The 22,281-nt window shown below is 39.8% G+C and overlaps 1 protein-coding gene across 2 annotated transcripts; it reads left to right on the top strand.

Moving 5' to 3' along the window:
• Positions 1 to 14,071: 14,071 nt before the first annotated feature.
• On the top strand, positions 14,072 to 16,544 carry LOC121988758 (deoxymugineic acid synthase 1-B-like). Of its 2 annotated transcripts, none has more exons than XM_042542360.1 (4): positions 14,072 to 14,469; positions 15,566 to 15,809; positions 15,896 to 16,075; positions 16,182 to 16,544. In XM_042542360.1, the coding sequence occupies exons 1-4, from the start codon at positions 14,153 to 14,155 to the stop codon at positions 16,281 to 16,283; spliced, it is 843 nt and encodes a 280-aa protein (XP_042398294.1). In that variant the 5' UTR covers positions 14,072 to 14,152; the 3' UTR covers positions 16,284 to 16,544. The 2 variants fall into 2 exon arrangements, with proteins under 2 accessions (XP_042398294.1, XP_042398295.1); XM_042542361.1 differs by having other exon boundaries at positions 16,158 to 16,281.
• Positions 16,545 to 22,281: the final 5,737 nt, after the last annotated feature.

The raw sequence follows: 22,281 nt of genomic DNA, 5'->3' as shown, positions 1-22,281 counted from the left end.
CCTGACAGCTGTCATAAGATGTTCTTGTCCTTCTCTACCCACCACAGGCCGGGGCGCCCGTCCGTCCGGCTAGACAAGGAGTCCGTCCGTCCGGCCTTCATCTTACGCTCCGGCCGGACGACACTCACATCACGTCCGGCGATCCGTTTGCATCGATATGCTGGGTAGATCCTCGGTAAGGTGCTGTGGGGACTGCTAGCGGTAGGTCACCTTGTCTTCGGCCTTCCGCTCGGCCCTTCGCTACTGTTCAATTGAGCGCCGGAACCCCGACTTCTGTCGGGGCGCATTTTGCCATCGGTTATTCACCGGTCGGCCGGCCGGGAGGTCGACCCATCTTTATCCGGTCGGCCACCTGGCCCTTTGACTCCCGCGTGGCATTGACCCCTCAGAATGGGGGTCCCCTGTGTTAGGACCAAAAGTAGCTAGAGGGGGGGTGAATAGCTCGTCGCGTGCTCGTCGCTCGGCGTTGCTTGTTTCTTCAAAGATGTGCAGCGGAAAATATAGAAACAAAACACACAACGCTAACACGGTTGGTTTACTTGGTATCCACCTCACAAGAGGTGACTAATCCAAGGATCCACACCACGCACGCACCCTCCACTATGAAAACACTCCTTTTCGGTAACTACCGAGGGCGGAGAAGCCCTACAAGACTCTCAGTACAAGAAGAAAGGAAAGGGAAACAAAATACAAGCGCAAAGCTTACAATGAGTACAGAAAACCCTAACCCTAGCTTCTCTTCTTGCCTTTGATCCGCCTCTTGACTTGGAAAGCTTCCAAGATCCTTCAAGAACTGGCGATCTGATCTTTGAGAGCGCTGTGGAGGAGTTGGCGAGAGATTCGGTGAAGAGATGCCGAAGGAAATGAACGCCTGCGGCTTAAATCGACGCTAACGGTCGAATCCCGATCGATTGGAATGCTCCCAATCGATCGAGGAGGCTTTGGATCGATCCACGGATCGATCCAGAGCGCCTCTGTGCTCTGGAAAAACTTCCGGATCGATCCACGGATCGATCCAGCGCTTATCATGGCGTCCCAATCGATCCAGCGATCGATTGGCACCTCTGATCGATCCACGGATCGATCAAGGATCAGGGACCTCACGGATCGATCGGTGGATCGATTCAGATCTTCGAATCGATCCACGGATCGATTCAAACTTCGAATCGATCCACGGATCGATTCAAACTTCGGATCAATCCACGGATCAATCCAAACCTGCTGGATCAATCCACGGATCAATCCAAACCCCTGGATCAATCCACGGATCAATCCAAACCTGGTTTTGCCCAAAACTCGAAAGCCCCTAAACCAACATCTAGTCAACCATGACTTGTTGGTACATAAGACCTAGCATCCGGTCACCCTTGACCAGCTAGGACTCTCTCACCAAGTGTCTGGTCAATCCCTTTGACCCACTTGGACTTTTCTCTTCTTGCCAAGTATCCGGTCAATCCCTCTGACCTACTTGGACTTTTCTTCCACGTGCCAAGTATCCGGTCAATCCCTTTGACCTACTTGGACTCTCACCAGATGTCTGGTCAACCTTGACCCATCTGGATTTCTCATGCCTGGCTTCACTCACCAGGACTTTCCCAATTGCCTAGCTTCACTCACTAGGTCTTTCACCTGGCTTCACTCACCAGGATTTTTCTCCTGCCTAGCTTCACTCACTAGGTCTTTCACCTGGCTTCACTCACCAGGATTTTTCTCCTAGTCAAGTATCCGGTCATCCTTGACCTACTTGACTCTTCTTCAATCCCTTGCATTGTCAAACATCGAAATCCAAACCAAGACTCAAGCTTGGTCAACCAGGTCAACCTTGACCTGAGGAATGTTGCACCAACAATCTCCCCCTTTTTGATGTTTGACAATACCACAATAACACTTACAATCCCACATGTAAGTTAGACTAATCCCATCGCCTCATTCTTCATGCCACTAGGTAATGAAAGCAGAAATTAAGCTCTTCATTCTCCCCCTAAGAGGGCAAACTCCCTCTTAGGTAATGAAAGCCTAACTTACTCCCTTTCACAAGTCCTTTCATTCTCCCCCTATTGGCACACATCAACCCAACCTTGAGCACACATCAACCCATGTCTCAATATTGGGCACACATCAACAAATCCATTGTTGAAAGACTCTCCCCCTGAAGAGTTGCTCATCGTAATCACAACTTCACTTATTGTGATCAACACGATAATGAAGGTCCCATACTCTTCATTTTCCCTACATTCTCCCTCAATGTAGACAAAGGCCCAACCTTGAGCCGTTTTCAATCACTCGAAAAACCACTTGAAAATATGAGGATATCCACTCCCCATTTCAAGTTCAAATGCTCATTCATGAGCATTTTCTCTACAGAAGGTTAACCACCTTCCAAAGTTCATGAAAAATAATTTTCATGTCTTTAAAGAGTCCCTCCCCCTAAAGACATGGTGGTAACTTCTGTCATTGCACCAACAATGACTTGGAATCCCTAAAACTTTAGGAAACCCAATTTTAGAAGTTTTGAGGTTCAAATATTCAAAATTTGAAACAAACCTCAACCTAAACTTCAACTTAGCCTTCCTTAACCAATCCATCCTTGTTTTCCACACGAAAACACCCTTTTTGTGTATACAAATGTATTTTCAGGGGTTAGGAATGGTTACCTAGACTAAAATAGGTTCAAGGATGCTGAAATCAGGCTTTCCCAGCCAAAATCAGCTTCTTGGATCGATTGGAGTTGGGTTCCAATCGATTGAACCCTGCTGAATCGATCCACTGATCGATTCAGTCTTCTTGGATCGATCGGCTGATCGATCCAGCGAGCTTCTGCTCGCGAGAAATGCCTTCTCAATCGATCGGCTGATCGATTGAGGCACTCCAATCGATCCATTGATCGATTGGAGGCCTGAAATTGCTGAAATTCAATTTCAGTCAATTTCAGAAACCCCTAGAAAATTCTACAAAATTCCAAAAATCGTAAAAATTTGTGTAGACATTATTTAGGGTATATACTATCAAGGAAAAATAGTTTTCTATGAAAATACATCATATTTTCAAAGATTGACACAAACTTGAAAACTTACAAAAACTTTAGTGTTTTCTTCAAGTTTGTGTCTAACTATTCAATGGTGATCACTATCAAAAGATAGCCTTCACCAAGGTTTTCCAAAATCATTTTTAAAACCATTTTCAAAACCAATATCCCACCATGTTCCTTGGGCTTAATGCACATGACTTGTACATTAGCTTTCCCAATGATGGGAACACACATAACTATGTGTTTTGATGAACCTAAAACTCAAAAGAATGCACTAAATCAACATCTTGAGTTTTATTCATCTTCCTAACATCTCACTTGTATCTATTGTGCACAAAACACATACAAGTCATCTTATAGTCCTCGTGAGATGTATATTTTGGTTTTGCCCTAATCTAGGGTTCATGCATATTTATCTAGGCATTTTGAGTGGTAAACATCCAACAAGGATGTTACTTGTTGATTCACTTGTTAAACAAATGCCACTTGTTTAACTAATGCCATATGTCCTTAATTTTAAGGAAATAAACATAATGCATGATAATGTTATGGCATACATCAAAATGAAATAGCTTTCAAAAGAAAGTTCCTATACTACATGATGTATGTATGACATGGCATGGTATTTTTGTATTTTTCATGATAAGTCATGAATGCAAAATACAAATAAAATATGATGTCATGGCATGTTATGGGCAAACAATCATGGCAAAGTTTAGCATGAATAAAAATACACTTAGATTACCTATCTAAGTATCCTTAATCACTTAGCTAACTCAAAATATACTACTTGTTTTTTTTTTAACTTAAAAATGTTAAACCTAGATTGCCCTAAATGCTCCAAAGAAATGCCAAAACCTAAATTGACATTTCCATTTCTCTTGATTTGTTTATGCCACTTAAAAATTAAGCAAGTCCTCAATTATGGGCATATTCCATTTTTCCTCAAGAGTAATCTAATAAATCAAGGCCCGGATTGCCTTAAATTTCCAAGAGAATACCAAAATCCCAACATGGTATTTCTCAAGGTTTTCCTAATTTGTGCCATTTTAAGATAAAATCAATTTTTCATCACTAGGCACATTTTACTCTTTCAAGGAGTAAATAATAATTCCATTCCATTTTCAAAGGTTAACAAAAACCTTGAAAATGCTCCTTGAGTGTCAATTTCCTCAAAGTTGGGTTAACTACCCTTCTAATCGGAGTTGACACTCTCTAACCCATCTATGGGGTAGAGAAGATGCTCCTAGGAACCCAACACCTATTGGTGCTCCTTGGATGCTCTAGGTATTCACTAGGGATTACTTCCCTAGATACCTTCCTAGTGACTTTGTTGGGCTTCTTAAAAGCCTTGGTCACATTTTCTAGGTCAACTCTAGGGATAGCCTCCCTTGTGACCTTGTTGGTGACTTTCTTAGACTTCTTAGAAGCCTTAGTCACTTTTATTGCAAAAATACTCTTAGGGATGACTTCCCTAGTATTCTTGGCTTGACCACTAGACCTAGGGTTTGTTCCATAACTATATGGAACTCTATGGTAAGAGGGCATATCCTTCTTAGCCTTTGGTTTGTATCCCAAACCTCTATGACCATTGGATGGCTTTGATTTTCCTAGCCCTAGGTATTGCTCATTTTGCCCTTTTAGGATATTTTCCATCCTTTTTAGGGTCTTTTCCATTTTATCAAGTCTTGACCTCAAGACTTGATTTTCTATCATTAAATCCTTAGTGTTTGGTTCATGAGCATTTTTGTTTCTAGGCTTGTATCTAAAATCCTTAGAGTTATTGCCTAGATTTTTACCTACATTCCTAACCTTAGGTGTAGTTTTGGCATGTAGGGCCACATGCTTTTCCTTAAAGCCCTCATGCTTTCTATTCTTATGATAAATTGCATTAAAATGATAAAAATTTGACCTCGCATGCTTTTTACCATTTTGCAAGGGAATAGGCTCAATAAAAGATACCTTCTTCTTTACCTTGGAGGCTCCCCCTTGACTAGTGCCTCCTTGAGCCTTGACCATCTTCTTCCCCTTGGGGCATTGACTTCGGTAATGCCCCTTTTGATTGCAAGAGAAGCATATAATATGCTCCTTGCTCTTCTTTGTGTTGGGGATGATCTCCTTGGGCTTCACCTTGCCCTTTTGTGCCACTTGACCCTTCTTCTTGGCCAATTTAGGGCACTTGCTCTTGTAGTGCCCATGTTCCCTACATTCAAAGCATATAATATGATTTTTATTATTAATTAAAATATTTATACCTTTGCTTGTAGGGGTGGCATCTTTTCCTTTGGATCCGGAGGTAGAAGCTTCCTCTTGATCCAAACTTGATACTCCTCCATTTGATTTTGCTTGACTTGTGGAGGTGGACGCTTCTTCATCCTCTTCTTCTTTTGACCCGGATGTGGAGGATTCTCCTTCTTCTTGATCCGGTGTCAATGAAGATTGCTCCCCCTCAATCCTAGAGGTGGAGGCTTCTCCTTCTTCTTCATCCTCTTGTACATGAAACAAGGAATATACTACTTCCTTGCTCTTTTGATTGCACTCCTTTGAGGATGAAGCTTCCTCTTGGACTTCTTCTTCGGAAGTTGAGCATCTCTCAACTTCGGAGTCCTCCTCTTGATCTTGATCCATTGAGTCGCCCTCTTTGGATTCCTCTTGATTCGGTACAGTGGAGGGGATCTCATGGATTAATGCCAACTTGCTCCAAAGCTCCTTGGCATCCTTGAATTCTCCAACTTGAGCCAAAATATTGCTTGGCAATAAGTTGACCAAAAGCTTGGTCACTTTATCGTTTGCCTTGCTCCTTTGAACTTGCTCTTGACCCCATTTGCTTTTCTTGAGAGGCTTGCCCTTGGAGTTTGTTGGAGCTTCAAATCCTTCCATGAGAGCAAACCATTGCTCTATCTCCATCATAAGGAAATTTTCGATTCTTGATTTCCAAGAATCGAAACTCGTGGAAGTGTATGGTGGAGCCACCCTTGTGTCAAATCCAAGTCCATCTTGGAATTGCATCTTGAAGTTAAGCTTCTTGAAATCTTTGACTTTTGATGATTTTGCTTCAACTTCTTCACCCTCTAGCTCTTCTTGTTATGCTTGACCCTTCCGGCGATGATTCCGGTGAAGAGCGGCCTCGCTCTGATACCACTTGTTAGGACCAAAAGTAGCTAGAGGGGGGGTGAATAGCTCGTCGCGTGCTCGTCGCTCGGCGTTGCTTGTTTCTTCAAAGATGTGCAGCGGAAAATATAGAAACAAAACACACAACGCTAACACGGTTGGTTTACTTGGTATCCACCTCACAAGAGGTGACTAATCCAAGGATCCACACCACGCACGCACCCTCCACTATGAAAACACTCCTTTTCGGTAACTACCGAGGGCGGAGAAGCCCTACAAGACTCTCAGTACAAGAAGAAAGGAAAGGGAAACAAAATACAAGCGCAAAGCTTACAATGAGTACAGAAAACCCTAACCCTAGCTTCTCTTCTTGCCTTTGATCCGCCTCTTGACTTGGAAAGCTTCCAAGATCCTTCAAGAACTGGCGATCTGATCTTTGAGAGCGCTGTGGAGGAGTTGGCGAGAGATCTGGAGTGAATCGGTGAAGTTCTACCGAAGGAAATGAACGCCTGCGGCTTAAATCGACGCTAACGGTCGAATCCCGATCGATTGGAATGCTCCCAATCGATCGAGGAGGCTTTGGATCGATCCACGGATCGATCCAGAGCGCCTCTGTGCTCTGGAAAAACTTCTGGATCGATCCACGGATCGATCCAGCGCTTATCGTGCGAAGTAGCAGCGTCCCAATCGATCCACTGATCGATTGGCACCTCTGGATCGATCCACGGATCGATCCAAGGGGGTTCTGTTCGCGGGGACTCACCGGATCGATCGGTGGATCGATTCAGATCTTCTGAATCGATCCACGGATCGATTCAAACCTGCTGAATCGATCCACGGATCGATTCAAACCTGCTGGATCAATCCACGGATCAATCCAAACCTGCTGGATCAATCCACGGATCAATCCAAACCTGCTGGATCAATCCACGGATCAATCCAAACCTGGTTTTTGCCCAAAACCACGCCCAAAGCCCCTAAACCAACATCTAGTCAACCATGACTTGTTGGTACATAAGACCTAGCATCCGGTCACCCTTGACCAGCTAGGACTCTCTCACCAAGTGTCTGGTCAATCCCTTTGACCCACTTGGACTTTTCTCTTCTTGCCAAGTATCCGGTCAATCCCTCTGACCTACTTGGACTTTTCTTCCACGTGCCAAGTATCCGGTCAATCCCTTTGACCTACTTGGACTCTCACCAGATGTCTGGTCAACCTTGACCCATCTGGATTTCTCATGCCTGGCTTCACTCACCAGGACTTTCCCAATTGCCTAGCTTCACTCACTAGGTCTTTCACCTGGCTTCACTCACCAGGATTTTTCTCCTGCCTAGCTTCACTCACTAGGTCTTTCACCTGGCTTCACTCACCAGGATTTTTCTCCTAGTCAAGTATCCGGTCATCCTTGACCTACTTGACTCTTCTTCAATCCCTTGCATTGTCAAACATCGAAATCCAAACCAAGACTCAAGCTTGGTCAACCAGGTCAACCTTGACCTGAGGAATGTTGCACCAACACCCTGTTCTAACCGCCGGATCAACTAGTGTTAAAAAGGACACATAAAGGACTATCCAGAACTCAAGAAGGAAAAAGATAAAGGACCAAGGAGAAACAAACACAAGAATCTCAATGCCACTTGGGACGAGAGTTCATCATTCGAGTCTGAAATAGAAGTATATGTTGGACTAGCATTGATGGTTAGCCACGAAGAATCAAGCAACTCAGAAACCAGCATCGATGAAGGGGGAGTGACATCAGATAAATGCAGTGATGTAGGGAGAGAATCTAATTTCGGATCTGACATGGTAAGTGAGGTATGTCTCTTGCCTCATGATCAACTGTATTATGGTATAAAATCCATGTCTAAGACCATGTGTAAACTGAAAATCAAAAATGAAAAATTGAAAAAGAAAAATTTAGAAATAAAAATAATCTTATTAAAATCATATTTAATAGGAGATTTTGATAAATTAAAATTTTAAAATACTAATTTGAAAAAACAAATAGAAAATTTAAAAAAAATTTACATGTTCAAATTTTATTACCTTAAATGTTAAAAATTATCAAGAACTAAATTGGTATTATAAATTCTACAAGGATCAAATCAAACAAAAAACTAAAAGGTATATTCCTAGTAAGTACTTGATCAATCCAGTAGGAAAGAATCTATAATAGGTTCTAAAGTTATGCTTAGATTAAATTTCTTGTGCATATTTCTAATTTTAAATTTGATTTAATATTTGTCTTTTAATTTCCTAACATTTTAAAACTATTTCATATAATTTTTGTTTAAAATTAATTAGAGTTTAATTTTTCTAAGAAAGAGGATCTCATTTCTGATATGTAGGAAAATTTTAAAAATTATTTGACCACTGAATTATTTTTTATAAATTTTTTAATAAAACTATATTTTTTAATTAAAAATATTTTGTAGAGTTATTTTTTGTAATCTTTATTTTTCTATAAAAACTAATCTTATTATCTATCAAAATAAAAAATTTTGAATTTTTTTTCGTTATTAAATTTTCTAGGATTTTTTTTTAAAAATAATAATTTTTAATATTAAAATTCTCGAACATTCAAATTTTATTTATTTTTTATCAAAATACTTGATATATTATATTCTCAGAAAAGTTTTCATGATTTTTTGAGCTTAGAAATTATTTTCAAATATTTTTTTAAAGAAATTACTGTAAGGGATCGATCGGCCGGCTTGAAGGAGGTTGGATACACGGTGCCCCCAAATTGATTGATCTTCCTACACTTGTTAGTATGCGCGGCGGAATATACAAAACAAACAAGCCAAAGGAAATTAAACTAAAGACAAGAAAGAATGCAAACTAAGTTACACGATCATTTACGTGATTCGGAGATAAAGCTCCTACTCCACGCCGTATCCTTGAGGTGGATGATCCCTATCCGTCGGTGGATTACTCTCCGGAAGACCTCCGGCTAGCTCACGTAGCTCCTTGTGGGTGGAAAAACCTCACCACAACTCTCACCAAGGACTCTTTACAAGCTAGGGCACAGGTAGACTACTAATAGAAATTAACCATCTCTATTTCGTCAACCTCAACCAAGCTTCCAAGGCTTGGTTATATAGGTCGCGGGTTAGAAAACTCCGCCTACCAGTCGACTGCCAAAGTATGCAATCGACTGTCCTCTGTGGAAATTCGACCGTTACATCCCAACGGCTCGATATCAGTCGACTGCTAAAACTAGCAGTCGACTGCTTCACACTGATCGAGCGAACAGAAACTTTCTGTTCGCTGTCAATCGACTGCTTCACACTGATCGAGCGAACAGAAACTTTCTGTTCGCTGCCAATCGACTGCTTCACACTGATCGAGCGAACAGAAACTTTCTGTTCGCTGCCAGTCGACTGGTAAAATATACAGTCGACTGCTACAGTATTACTACAGTAATACTACAATAAAATCCTAAAAATAGGATTTATTAAAACACAGTTACTATCTATTATATCCCTACTATGTCGATTTATGGACGTTAGTCAAATCAGCTACCTGACTAATAAACTTTCTATCTGGTTTAGCGGTCAACTAATCATAACACATAAATTGTTTATTATATACATTTAATGCTCCAATTTTAATACTCTAATTCATATGAAGGTATGATAACACCAGGATGGATTGCAATGGGCTTGGTTTTAAGTATTTCTGAGAGGTTTAAAATCATAAGTGAGTTTTGACCCTAATTTATTGAGAATTTTAGTGTCCAAAATTTCAAAATAGGAACTTTTTGGTAATGTTGTTGATTAATTTTGACAAACCTAGGTCCTAAAATGAGTTTGAGATAAAATATTTTAAAATTGTGTCAATTTTAGAAATAGAAATTCGCAACTTTTTATTTAGAATGTAAAATTCATGTCCAAGGGCATGCTTATATCAAAGAGACTCTCAAAAGTGTAATGGTATTGACTTGAAGTGTTTATGAGGCGTCTAAAGCCATAAATGAATTCAAGAGTAGGAGTCCTAAGAATCCTTGATGATGTTGATGAATAAGTATGACAAACATAAGTCCTTTAAAGCTCGTGATAAAATATTTTAAAATGGTATCAATTTCAAAGACACACAATTCTCTATTTAGACAGTAAATCTATTTCTATTGACATAGTTATACTAAAAAATGGTTATGAGGTGTTTAAGGTCATCCTCCAACTTATGCTAAAATTTATTGAAGATCCTATATTGTTTAAAATTTTAAAATTTTGATATGATTCGAAGAAAGTTTTAAGAATCTCATAATGATGTTTATGAGTAAGTATGACAGTGTCTTTTAATTAGTTTTATTAATAATTTTTTAAATGTCAGATTTTATTAATGTTATTAAGGCCATTTTGATGTTTTAATGAATAGTGCAGTTTGGATTGAATTAGGAGCTAAATCGGTCGCACATTTGTTATCAAATCGATAAAGTCGATGGTCAAATCCAAGCATAGATTCTCTGGTTCATAAATTACGGATCAAAGGATAATCCATTTTATGGATTGGTCCATTTTGATGGACCATATCACATAAATAGATAGAGTTTGATCCTGTCCGGAATCTGAGTCAGACGAAGGTCGGTTGAGGTTTCGTCGATGTTGATGGAGAGGCGACTCGAGGACACCTAGTGTATGTGCACCGAAAAGCAGACCTCTACACGGAACTGAAGGATGACGGTGATCTACCCAACAGTACCTAGGCTCTACGCACAATCAGACAAGCCCACAAAACGTTAGAAACCAGAAGTCAGGGAAAAAGTCCCCCGCGCAAGCCATCCGATGCTCAAGTTAGGTACTTTTTCTCCAGAAATACAGTGTACGAAGGGAAAAAGAACTGTAAAAAACAAGTGTGAATGTGTGAGAGAGCATACCTGCTCAAAGGAGAGGATCTCCCTTTTTATATGACCGTGCGTACCTTTGGAGCCTGATCGATGTCAGAAAATGTCAGGTGTCAAAACTTGTCGGGTGATGGAGGACGCATGACACCCTCCCATAGACTGGAAGAAGATTCCATTTGCAGATGACCACAGACCATTGGAATATTCCCTGACATACAGCAGTTATTTTCTAACAAACGGTTATGATTCCCTGACTTTGCTGTCGCCTAGTGCCTTCTGTCTCACTCGAGTTTGACTAGAGGCAGCTCGAGATGATCTTTCAAGTATAACACCAAGCTCGAGTCTTGATGAGAAGGACAAGTTGTGGCGAGAACCCCATCTTCCCGTTTGGATTGCTAAAGAGTCGACCGGGAGTTGGCCTACTGAGAGCACCAGGCCTAGATATATAGACCGACCTGAGAAAACTGGACCAGTCGGAGTAGGTCAAGCATTACCTCGGCTGCACATCATGTCTCAGATCCGGAATCCTGATCTGTAAACACCCGACCGGGAATCATGCGGCTGATGACGTCAGACGGTCCCACTTCTTCTTTCCCTAACTACTGACTTCCCACGTCCTCCTAACTGCTGACTACTACATCCCCTTGACTTCTGACTGTCATGTCCCCCTGACTTTTGACTGCCACATCTCCTTGACTTCTGACTGCCACGTCTCCTTGACTTTTGACTGTTTGGCCTTATCGGATCCTATCATTATGCACCATATAACAAACTTCCCCTCCAAGTCTAGTCGAAGGAGGTTCAAGTCCGACTGACTAGACTCAGACCCTGATTTCATTTATTTCACCATTATGACTCTAAATGCTGCTCCTTTTCCCAAATCCTCGATTGTATAACCTATTTAATTGCTCAATTAACTTAGGAGGAAAGGTCACTTTAACTTCTGTATAAGTTGTCTTCTCCTTCCCCTCTTATTTAAAAGGAGGCAGATCGTCATCCATAGAGTCGTACTTTCTTTCTACTGGCGCCCTTTAATCATGGATTTGAATTCTGAGTCGAATGAATTATAGTGTCTCCGTCAACAATTGGATCAGATGATTCAACTGCTTACCCAAAGGGGTTGACCTTAGTCGAGATGACGCAGGATAGAGATATTCAATCTTCTCTTCGTCAAGAAATTAAGGAACTTTGGTTAGCTACTAAATCTCAGGTCCGGGTTAAAGTAGCGTTAAAATAGAAAATTTATTCAGACCTAGAGAACCAAATCCAATTCTTGATCTTTCTGAAAGAGAAATATACTTCTTGCATATCCCTTCTTTAATTATGACAAACCTATAGGTCCTAAAATGAGTTTGAGATAAAATATTTTAAATTGTGTCAATTTCATAAATAGAAATTCACAACTTTTTATTTAGAATGTAAAATTCATGCTCAAAGACATGCTTATATCAAGGAGACTCTCAAAAATGTAATGGTATTGCTTGAAGTGCTTATGAGGCGTCTAGAGTCATAAATGAATTTTAGTCAAAATTTAGAATTTTAAAATTTTAAAATAGTGAGAAGCAAAGGAGTAGAAGTGATAAGAATCCTTTGTTGATATTGATAAATAAGTATAACAAACATAAGTCCTTTAATAAGTTCGTGATGTCCACAGGACGTAGCGATACGGTAGATGTATGATATTTTTGATGTAATGGTCAGAGGTCGATTTTCAAGAATTGACGGACCTATATACATGCATGAATTTTCCTTCATATCTATGGGGTCGGTATTAGGGGGACCGCTAAGATAGCGAATTTATCTTTTTTTAAATAAGTTCGTGATAAAATATTTTAAAATCGTATCAATTTAAAGGACTCACAATTCTCTATTTAGAGAGTAAAATCCATTTCTGTTGACGTAGTTATACTAAAAAAATGATTATGAGGTGTTTAAGATCATCCTCCAACTTATGCTAAAATTTATTGAAGATCCTATAATGTTTAAAATTTTAAAATTTTGATATGACTCGAAGAAAGTTTTAAGAATCTCATAATGATGTTTATGAGTAAGTATGACAGTGTCTTCTAATTAATTTTATTAATATTTTTTTAAATGTAATGTTATTAAGGCTATTTTGATGTTTTAATGGATAGAACGGTTTAGATTGAATTAGGAGCTAAATCAGTTGCACATTTGCTATCAAACCGGTAAAGTAGACAGTCAAATCCAAGCACGGATCCTCTAGTCTGTAAATTATGGATTAGAGGATAGCTCATTTTATGGATTGATCCATTTTGATGGATCATATCACATAAATAGATGGGGTTTGATCTTGTCTGAAATCTGAGTCAGACGAAGGCCGATTGAAGTGTAGTCGGTGTTGACGAAGAGACGACTCGAGGACACCTGCGTATGTGCACCGGAAAACAGACCCCCACATAGAACTGAAGGATGGCGATGATCTACCCGACAGCACCTAAGCTATGTGCACAATCAGACAAGCCCACGGAACGTTAGAGACCAGAAGTTAAGAAAAAAATCCTCGACGTAAATTCTCCGACGTTCAAGTCAGGTACTTTTCCTTCATAAGAACAGTGTACAATGAAAAAAAATGCTAGAAGACAAGACCATTTTGATGTTTTAATGAATAGAGCGGTTTAGATTGAATTAGGAGTTAAATCGGTCACACATTTATCGTCGAACCGATAAAGTCGACAATCAAATCTGAGTACGAATCCTCTGATCTATAATTTATGAACTAAATAATAGTCTATTTTATAGATTAATTCATTTTGATGAATCTCATCATGTAAATAAATAAAATTCATTATAATCTATCAATCATGATTAATAGATCATCCTTATTTCATAATTTATGGACATCTGGTCAAATCCAGGATTTTGTTTACGGCTATAGATTTGGTCAAATTTGGATCCAGGTGCTTACATCAGCAACGAGTAAAAACGGAATCTTTTTTAAGCTTTCAAGGGATGCATATAGTTTTATATTATTATTATTATTATTAAATAATGCATATTAAAAAATAGATATATATCCGACCCCAGTCAAGCTCACTGCCTATAAAAATCTTCCGCTGTTCGATTCCATTTATAATTCGCTCCTCTTCCTCGCCAAACCCTTCTCTGCTCTCACTTTCATTTCCACAAGCAAAGAAGAGCATCGATGGCAATCTCGATCCATGAGGTGCCCCTGAGATCCGGCTCCAAGACCATGCCCCGCATCGCCATGGGTACCGCAGCCTTCCCTTTGCCACCCTTCGACACCACTCGGGACGCCATACTCCACGCCATCAAGATCGGCTACCGCCACTTCGACACCGCCTCGCTCTACTCTTCGGAGGGGCCGCTAGGCGAGGCCGTAGCGGAAGCACTCCGATTGGGGCTCATCGTATCCCGGGACGAACTCTTCATCACCTCCAAGCTCTGGATTCGGGACGCCCAGAGCCATCTCGTGCTTCCTGCCTTGCGAAAGTCGCTTAGGTAATCGGTTTATTTTTTGAATTAGTTGGTGCTAAAATCTATTCCGGCCGCTTCTCGAATCGAGTTTTTTCCATTATTTTCTGTTTGAGATAGTTTAGGAGGAACCGCTGAAATAATCTGAATTTGTTTGGATAGTAGAACCGAGTCTATGGACCCAAAGCTCAATTCTCGTGCTTGCGGAGATAAATGTAGGAAACATTTTCTCCATGTTATTTTACCAAATTATCCTACCAATTGTTTTTCTGGAGTGATTATGGTGATTTCAAAGTTAGATATATACAATCAAACTTTTGTGAGATTTTTATTTTATTTTATTTATTTATTTTTGACTGTTAAAACTTTTCAAATCTTTCCGTTCAACAGAATAGAATTCAATGCTACTGTAGGCTTTTAAAAACGAATAGAAAGAGGACTCAGGACCGTTGGGCTTGACTGCAATTGGGCTGCAGTAAGTCTGGCCCAGAGCTGGGTCATGATCATGCCGATCAGTTAACTCTGGCCCGAGTCCGGGTCTAGTTAGATCCCAGCCTATTGAACTGTCCTGCAGCAGCTGCGCATGAACCAAGCCTTGTCGGGCTAGGCCAACTTAATCTGGATGGAAACATGATTCTTTATGTTTCATAAAGAGAAAGGAATGTGAAATAAACCACACTAGAATCTTTGTATTTATAGGTATAAAACTGGCTTTTAATTTAAAGGGAATTTAGAAAATAGAGAACTCATGACTTTTAGTTAATAATTAAAAAATCAATTCTTGGTGACCAAATAAATATCAAGTTTTTTTTTTTGATGGTTAGATACTATTCTTGTGATATAATTACCTTGAGAAAAAATCAGCAAGAATATGACGCACTCAAAAAGTCAAATTTCATGTTCTGCAGGAGAGAAAAAATCTGACCTTTAGTTCAATATTCCAAAGTAAGAAATCACATGAGATTGTGAATTAGTAAAAGTCGTTTTTTGTATGAATTCCTAAAAGGTTCTCTGTTATATGATTCGACCTTTATTTCAATTTGTTCATTACTTTTCAAATAAGATTTTGCATTATGTCATGCTACCCAAACAAGGTTCATTCCCATTGTTTAAATCTTATTAGGAGCCTTCAGTTAGAGTACCTTGACCTCTATCTCATTCACTTCCCCATTTGTGCCAAACCTGAAGACACTCCCACGTCAATTTCAAAGGATGAACTAATGCCCATAGATATAAGCTCAGTATGGGCAGCCATGGAAGAGTGCCAAAGGATGGGGCTCACCAAATGCATCGGAGTCAGTAACTTCTCCATCAAAAAGATTGAGAAACTGCTTTCTACTGCAACAATTCCACCAGTGGCCAATCAGGTTTACATATAAAACCAACAAATTTATGCTTTAGATTCACCTTACTATGACAGATTCAATTAATTTTTTACTAAAAAATGCATAAGGTGGAGGTGAATCCTCTTTTCCAACAAAAGAAGTTGAGAGAGTTTTGCATAGCTAAAGGCATTCAACTCTGTGCTTACTCACCGTTGGGAGCCAGAGGAACAGAATGGGGTCAAGATTGGGTTATGGAGTGTGAGATTCTGCAACAAATAGCCAAAGCTAAAGGAAAGACTCTTCCTCAGGTAAATAAGACTAATGTCCATGACAGCTGCAATAACTGATCAAATCTTTAAAAATTGAAGTCACTTATCTTAGAACTTGCAGTATGGCTCAATGTTTGTATGACAGATATGCTTGAGGTGGGTTTATGAGCAAGGAGATTGTGTGATAGTGAAAAGCTTCAACAAGAAAAGATTAACGGAGAATTTGGACATACTGGATTGGGAGTAAAATGAAGAAGAGAGGGCGAGCATAAGTAGTATTCCTCAGCGCAGAGGAAATCAAGCTTTGTATTTCATATCAGAGAATGGACCCTACAAATCTCTGGAAGAGTTTTGGGATGATGAAATATGAAGAGGGTTTAGCTAAATGATTTGAATTTGTTTTTGATGTAGGTAAGTGTACTGTATGATATCAATACCTCCTCTGATAGCATGGGATTTTGTATATGATTCACTCACATGCCCTAATAAAAATCATTCACCTGTTCAATTCTCCGTTTTACTAACTCAGGTTGAGTATTCGATTAAAATGGAATAGAATCGAATTATTTAAAATTAAATAAACTGATTTTTTTAAAAAAATTTGATATTATTCGGAATATGAGTCAGACGAAGGTCGGCTGAGATGACGTCGGTGTTGACGGAAAGACGACTTGAACACACCTAGTGTATGTGCAGCGGAAAGGAGGACCTTCACGTGGAGCTCAAGGATAGTGGTGATGGGACCTACGGTACTTAGGCTCTACGCACACTTAGACGAGCACACAAAATATTAGAGACCATAAACCAGGGAAAAAGTCCCTGGCGCAGGCCCTTCGATGCTCAAGTCAGTTACTTTTTTCCTAGAAGAACAATGTATGTAGGAAAAAAAGAACGGTAGAAAACGAGTGCGAATGTGTGCATCTCTGTTCAAGAGAGAGGACATCTCTTTTTATATGACAATGCGTACCTTTGGAGCATAACCGATGTCAAAGAATGTCGGGTGTCAAAGCCTGTCGGGTGATGGAGGTCACGTGGTGTCCTCTCATTGGTTGAAAAAAGGTTTAATTCGTAGGCGATAGTAGACCATTGGAATATTTCCCGACGTATAACAGTTATTCCCTGACAGGAGGTTACGATTCTCTGACATTGTTATCGCCTAGTGCTTTCTGTCCCGCCCGGGTTTAGCTACAGATAGCTCCGAATGACCGTTCAGGTGTGACACCTGTCTCGAGTCTTGATGAGGAAGACGAGCTGCGGCGAGGGTCCCATCTTTTACGCTGAAGGGTCGACCGGGAGTTGTCTTACTAAAAGTACCTGGCCTGGCTATGCGGCTCGAACTGAGGAAACTCAACTAGTCGGGGCAGGTCAGACATTACTCTAGGCTGCATCTTATGTCTCAGATCTAGGACCCTGATCTGTCTGTACCCGACCGAGAATTATGCGGCTGATGGCGTCAGGGGGTCTAACTCCTCTCGCCTCCTAACTGCTGACTGCCACATCCCTTTGACTTCTGACCGCCACATCCCCTTGATTTTGGACTGTCCTTGATTGTCACGTCCCTTTAACTTCTGACTGCATGGCTTTATCGGACCCCACCTTTATGCACCGTATCACAAGCCTCCCCTCCAAGTCTAGTCGAAGGAGACTCAAGTTCGACTGACTAGACCCCAAATTGAGTTTCATTTACTTCGCCATTATGACTATAAATGCTGCTTCTTTTTCCAGATCCTTGGTATTGTAACCTGTTTAATTGCTCAATCAACTTCAGGGGAATGGCCACTTTAATCTCTACAGAAGTTGACTTCCCCCCTCTTCTTCTTTAAAAGGGCTGACCTCCACCCACAGAGACATACTTTCCTTTAACTATCGTCCCCTAATCATGGAGTTGAACTCCAAGTTTGATGACCTGCAACAGCTTCGCCAGCAACTGGCTCATATGACCCAACTACTTGCCCAAAAGGATGCGACCTTAGCCGAGATGACGCAAGAGAGGGATCTTCAGTCTTCCCTTCGTAAGAAAATTGAAGAACTCTAGCTAGCTGCTAAATCGCGGGCCCGTGTTGAGGTAGCGTTGAAACAGAAAGCACATTCAGACCTGGAGAGCCAAACTCAATTTATGATCTATTTGAAAGATAAACATGCCTCTTCCATATCCCTTTTGCAGGAAGAAGCGAAGATTAAAGATGAAATAATTGCTCAACAGCGGCGCGCCCTTTAGTTAACTCAAGTTGAGCTAGAACAGACCCGAATCCATCTTGAGAAAGCAAGTCAAGTAGAACACTTTTGCCCGAGGTACCATCTCACGGCTGGCACTGGAAGAGAATTCTAACCACTTAGATGACCTCTATGTCTTTATAGATTAAAGAATGAGATTTTGAGGGGTGCTTCCCTATAATTTATTAATTAAATGTAGATATGATCGGGTTTCAGTCTTTATTCCCGTCTCTTTACTCCTTTCCCACTGGAACTCTCTTGCTTCATGCAGACATCCTTAACAAAAAGGCGCTTTTGAATATTCACGAATTATGTGATGATAGCGACGCCAATTGCCCCTAGAAAAACTACTTCTCTGAGCCATGGCAAAGGTCCTCCCCGTCTATCACCCCTGATGTGGTGAGCTTAAAATACTGACCGAGAGGTAGTAGTGAAGGTCTTGCTTGCTTATAACCCGCGCGGGGGCGAGAGTATAGAACCTCGACCGAGGGGTCGTTGGTCGTGAGAGCATGCTCACTTATAACTGGCGCTGGGGTGAGAGTCTGGAATCCTGACCGAGAGGTCGTTGGTTGTGAGAGCATGCTCACTTATAACTCATGTTGGGGTGAGAGTCTGGAATCCCGATCAAGATGTCGTTGGTTGTGAGAGCATGCTCACTTATAACTCGCACTGGGACGAGAGTCTAGATCCCGACTGAGAGGTTGTTAGTGCACGAGAGCATGCTTGATTATAACTCGTGATGGGGTAAGAGTCTGGAAGGCCGATCAAGAGGTCGTTGGTCATGAGAGCATGCTCAATTATAACTCACACTGGGACGAGAGTTTGGGACACCGATTGAGAGACCGTTAGGCGTGAGAGCATGTTCACTTATAACTGCGCCGGGATGAGAGTCTGGAATCCCGACTGAGAGGTCGTTTATCATGAGAGCATGCTCACTTATAGCTCGCACTGGGGAGAGAGTATGGAATTCCAACGGGAAGTTAACAAAGAGAAAATCTAAGTGGGTCAAATGTTGACCAAACACTTGGTGGGGAGGTCCCAATAGGTCATGGTTGACTGGATGTTGGGCAAAGGAACCCTAAACTTGGATCAAGCAAGTTAGGGTTGGGTAATCGATTAGGACAATTGATTGTAAGCTAATCGATTAGGAGATTCTCGCGAAAACACAAAGAGGACCTGAATCGATTGATTAATCGATTGGGTCGAGCCTAATCGATTGATCAATTGATTAGGGTTATTTTCTTGATCGAGCAAGAGAGGTCCGAATCGATTAGGAAGATTTCCTATCGATTAGGGACGACTTGAATCGATTAGGCTAGTCACCTAATCGATTGGGAGCTATGTTTCGTGAAGAAGTGACGAATCAATTGAGGCAATCAATTCAACCTTTCTTAATTGATTAGGCTAATCGATTAAGGCATTTCAAGAGAGAGCAGAAAGGTTGGGAATCAATTAAGGCCTTGCTGAATCGATTGGTATGCCTCATCAATCGATTCGGGATTTGAAAAAGAGTCATTCAGCTGGTGAATGGTAGAATACTGACGTGACAATCTATTAGAGAAAAGCTTAATTGATTAGAGGCGTCAAAGGAACCCTAGAAAAGGGTCACGAAAGATTGAAGCATGGTTCTTAGCTACCAGTTCTTAAGCTCTCAGAGACAAGTGTTGTTGTACTTTGCAAACACCAAGAGGCATTTTGCAAGCAAGAAGAAAGCAAGCAAAGCAAGATTCAAGTATTGTAAAAAAGTTTTCGATTTCCATTTATATTTGCTTCTTCTCTTTTTTGTGTATTCTCGTATTTGTGCTTGTAAGAGGCTTCTTCGCCTCGAAAGAGGAGGTGTTCATATTGGAGCTGTGAGTGTGAGGAGCGGATTCTTAGATTAACCACCTTAAGGAGGTGGATACTAAGTAAAATGAGGTGTTAGCATTGCTTCGAGTTTTTCATTGTAATAAATAATCAACGAAGCGATTGGAACTAATTCCCCCCTCTAGCTCTCTACATGTCCTAACATTGCGGAGTCAATCAATTGCATCATTCGACTGATAAATTTGTTGTTTGATTTATCATAGATCTGGACTAGCAGTCGATTGATCATAATACATTGGTCGATAGTCATAAATTTAATATTTCAATTTTAATATCTCAATCCATGTCTAAGGACTAAGGATATGGTTTAACTTAGAATGAAGTAAGGATTGCAATAAATTTAATTTAAAATGTTTCTGAGGTGCTTAAAATTTATCAATAATTAAGTTATGGACAAACACTACAAAAAAACTGTAATTTAGGGACGAATATTTGGGGCGAATAATATTTGTTGTAAATTTGCAACAAGTTTTGGAACGAATAACAAATTAGTCACTACTTAGCAACGAAAATCGTAACAAAATAAATTCGTCAGATATTAGCAACAAATATATATTTGTCACAGAATTCGTTGCCAATTGAAATATAAATTACGTTGGAAATTATGCAATTTTGTGATAAATCTCTGGATTTGTTGCTAATTATCAACGAATATATATTTGTCGCCAATTTTGTCGCAAATTAGGGACGAAATTCCAAGTTCGTCCCAAATTTTATTTTTTTAGTTAGACTTTTAAAAATTGGAAGATGGCCTTAGAGAGCTCGGAATGATACGAAACAAGTTTCTATGGGTCCGTATCGATCTCCTGATCTTACTAATGGGCTCAAACATAATTTATAACCAATACACTGACGTTTATAAATTTTTTGAACAAAAATCAAATATTTATTAGTCGTTCGAGGTAAAAAATTTATAATCGTCAGTAAATTTGGTAAAAATTAGGTTTGACCCCATTAATAAGATCAAGAGAATGATACAAAGTCATAAAAATTTGTTTCGTGTCATTCCGAACTCTCTAGGGCCATCTTCCAATTTTTAAAGGTCTAACCTAAAAAATAAAATTTTGGGACGAACTTGGAATTTCGTCCCTAATTTGCGACGAACTTCTGAGTTCGTCCTAGAATAGGGACGAATTTCCAAGTTTGTCGCAAAAATTAATTTTTTCAAAAATAAAAAAAATATGTTTAAAATGTGGAAGATGGACCTAGAGAGCTCGGAATCACATGAAACAAGTTCCTATGGGTTCGTATCGATCTCCTGATCACAATGATGGCCTCAAATAACTAATAAAATTTTTTAATCATAATAATAATTAGGTGGAGTCTCTGAACCATAAGACTTGGTGAAAAAGAGCTAGAGTTTGAAAATGATTAGGTGAGTTTGATATTCAAAAATCACTCACCTAAATATATTGTGTGAAAAAAATGTTTGAGTTCATCATTATGATCAAGAGATCGATATGAACACATAGGAATTTGTTTCATGTGATTCCGAGCTCTCTAGGTCCATCTTCCGCATTTTAAACGTTTTTTTTTTTGAAAAAAAATAATTTTTGCTACGAACTTGGAAATTCGTCTCTAATCTGGGACGAACTCAGAAGTTCATCGCAAATTAGGGACGAAATTCCAAGTTCGTCCCAAAATTTTACTTTTTAGGTTAGACTTTTAAAAATTGGAAGATAGCCTTAGAGAGCTTGGAATGACACGAAACAAGTTTCTATGGGTTCGTATCGATCTTCTGATCTTTCTAATGGGCTCAAACATAATTTATAACCAATACACTGACGTTTATAAATTTTTCGAACAAGAATCAAATATTTATTAGTCGTTCGGGGTAAAAAATTTATAATCATCAGTATATTTGGTAAAAATTAGGTTTGGCCCCATTAATAAGATCAGGAGAATGATATGAAGCCATAAAAATTTATTTCGTGTCATTCCAAGCTCTCTAGGGCCATCTTCTAATTTTTAAAAGTCTAACCTAAAAAATAAAATTTTGGGACAAACTTGGAATTTCGTCCCTAATTTGCGACGAACTTTTGAGTTCGTCCCATATTAGGGACGAATTTCCAAGTTCATCGCAAAAATTAATTTTTTCAAAAATAAAAAAAAATACGTTTAAAATGCGGAAGATGGACCTAAAGAGTTTGGAATCATATGAAACA

The sequence above is a fragment of the Zingiber officinale genome, chromosome 6B (genome assembly GCF_018446385.1).
Source record: "Zingiber officinale cultivar Zhangliang chromosome 6B, Zo_v1.1, whole genome shotgun sequence".
NCBI lineage: Eukaryota > Viridiplantae > Streptophyta > Magnoliopsida > Zingiberales > Zingiberaceae > Zingiber > Zingiber officinale.
Note: the sequence above shows the minus strand (reverse complement) of the source record. Positions and strands in the feature narration are given on the sequence as shown.

Coding starts and splice junctions, on each gene's coding strand:
- LOC121988758 (XM_042542360.1), top strand. CDS start 14,153: ATGGCAATCTCGATCCATGAGGTGCCCCTGAGATCCGGCTCCAAGACC. Junction 15,810..15,895: donor TTCCACCAGTGGCCAATCAG/GTTTACATATAA, acceptor AAAATGCATAAG/GTGGAGGTGAATCCTCTTTT. Junction 16,076..16,181: donor AAGGAAAGACTCTTCCTCAG/GTAAATAAGACT, acceptor TTTGTATGACAG/ATATGCTTGAGGTGGGTTTA.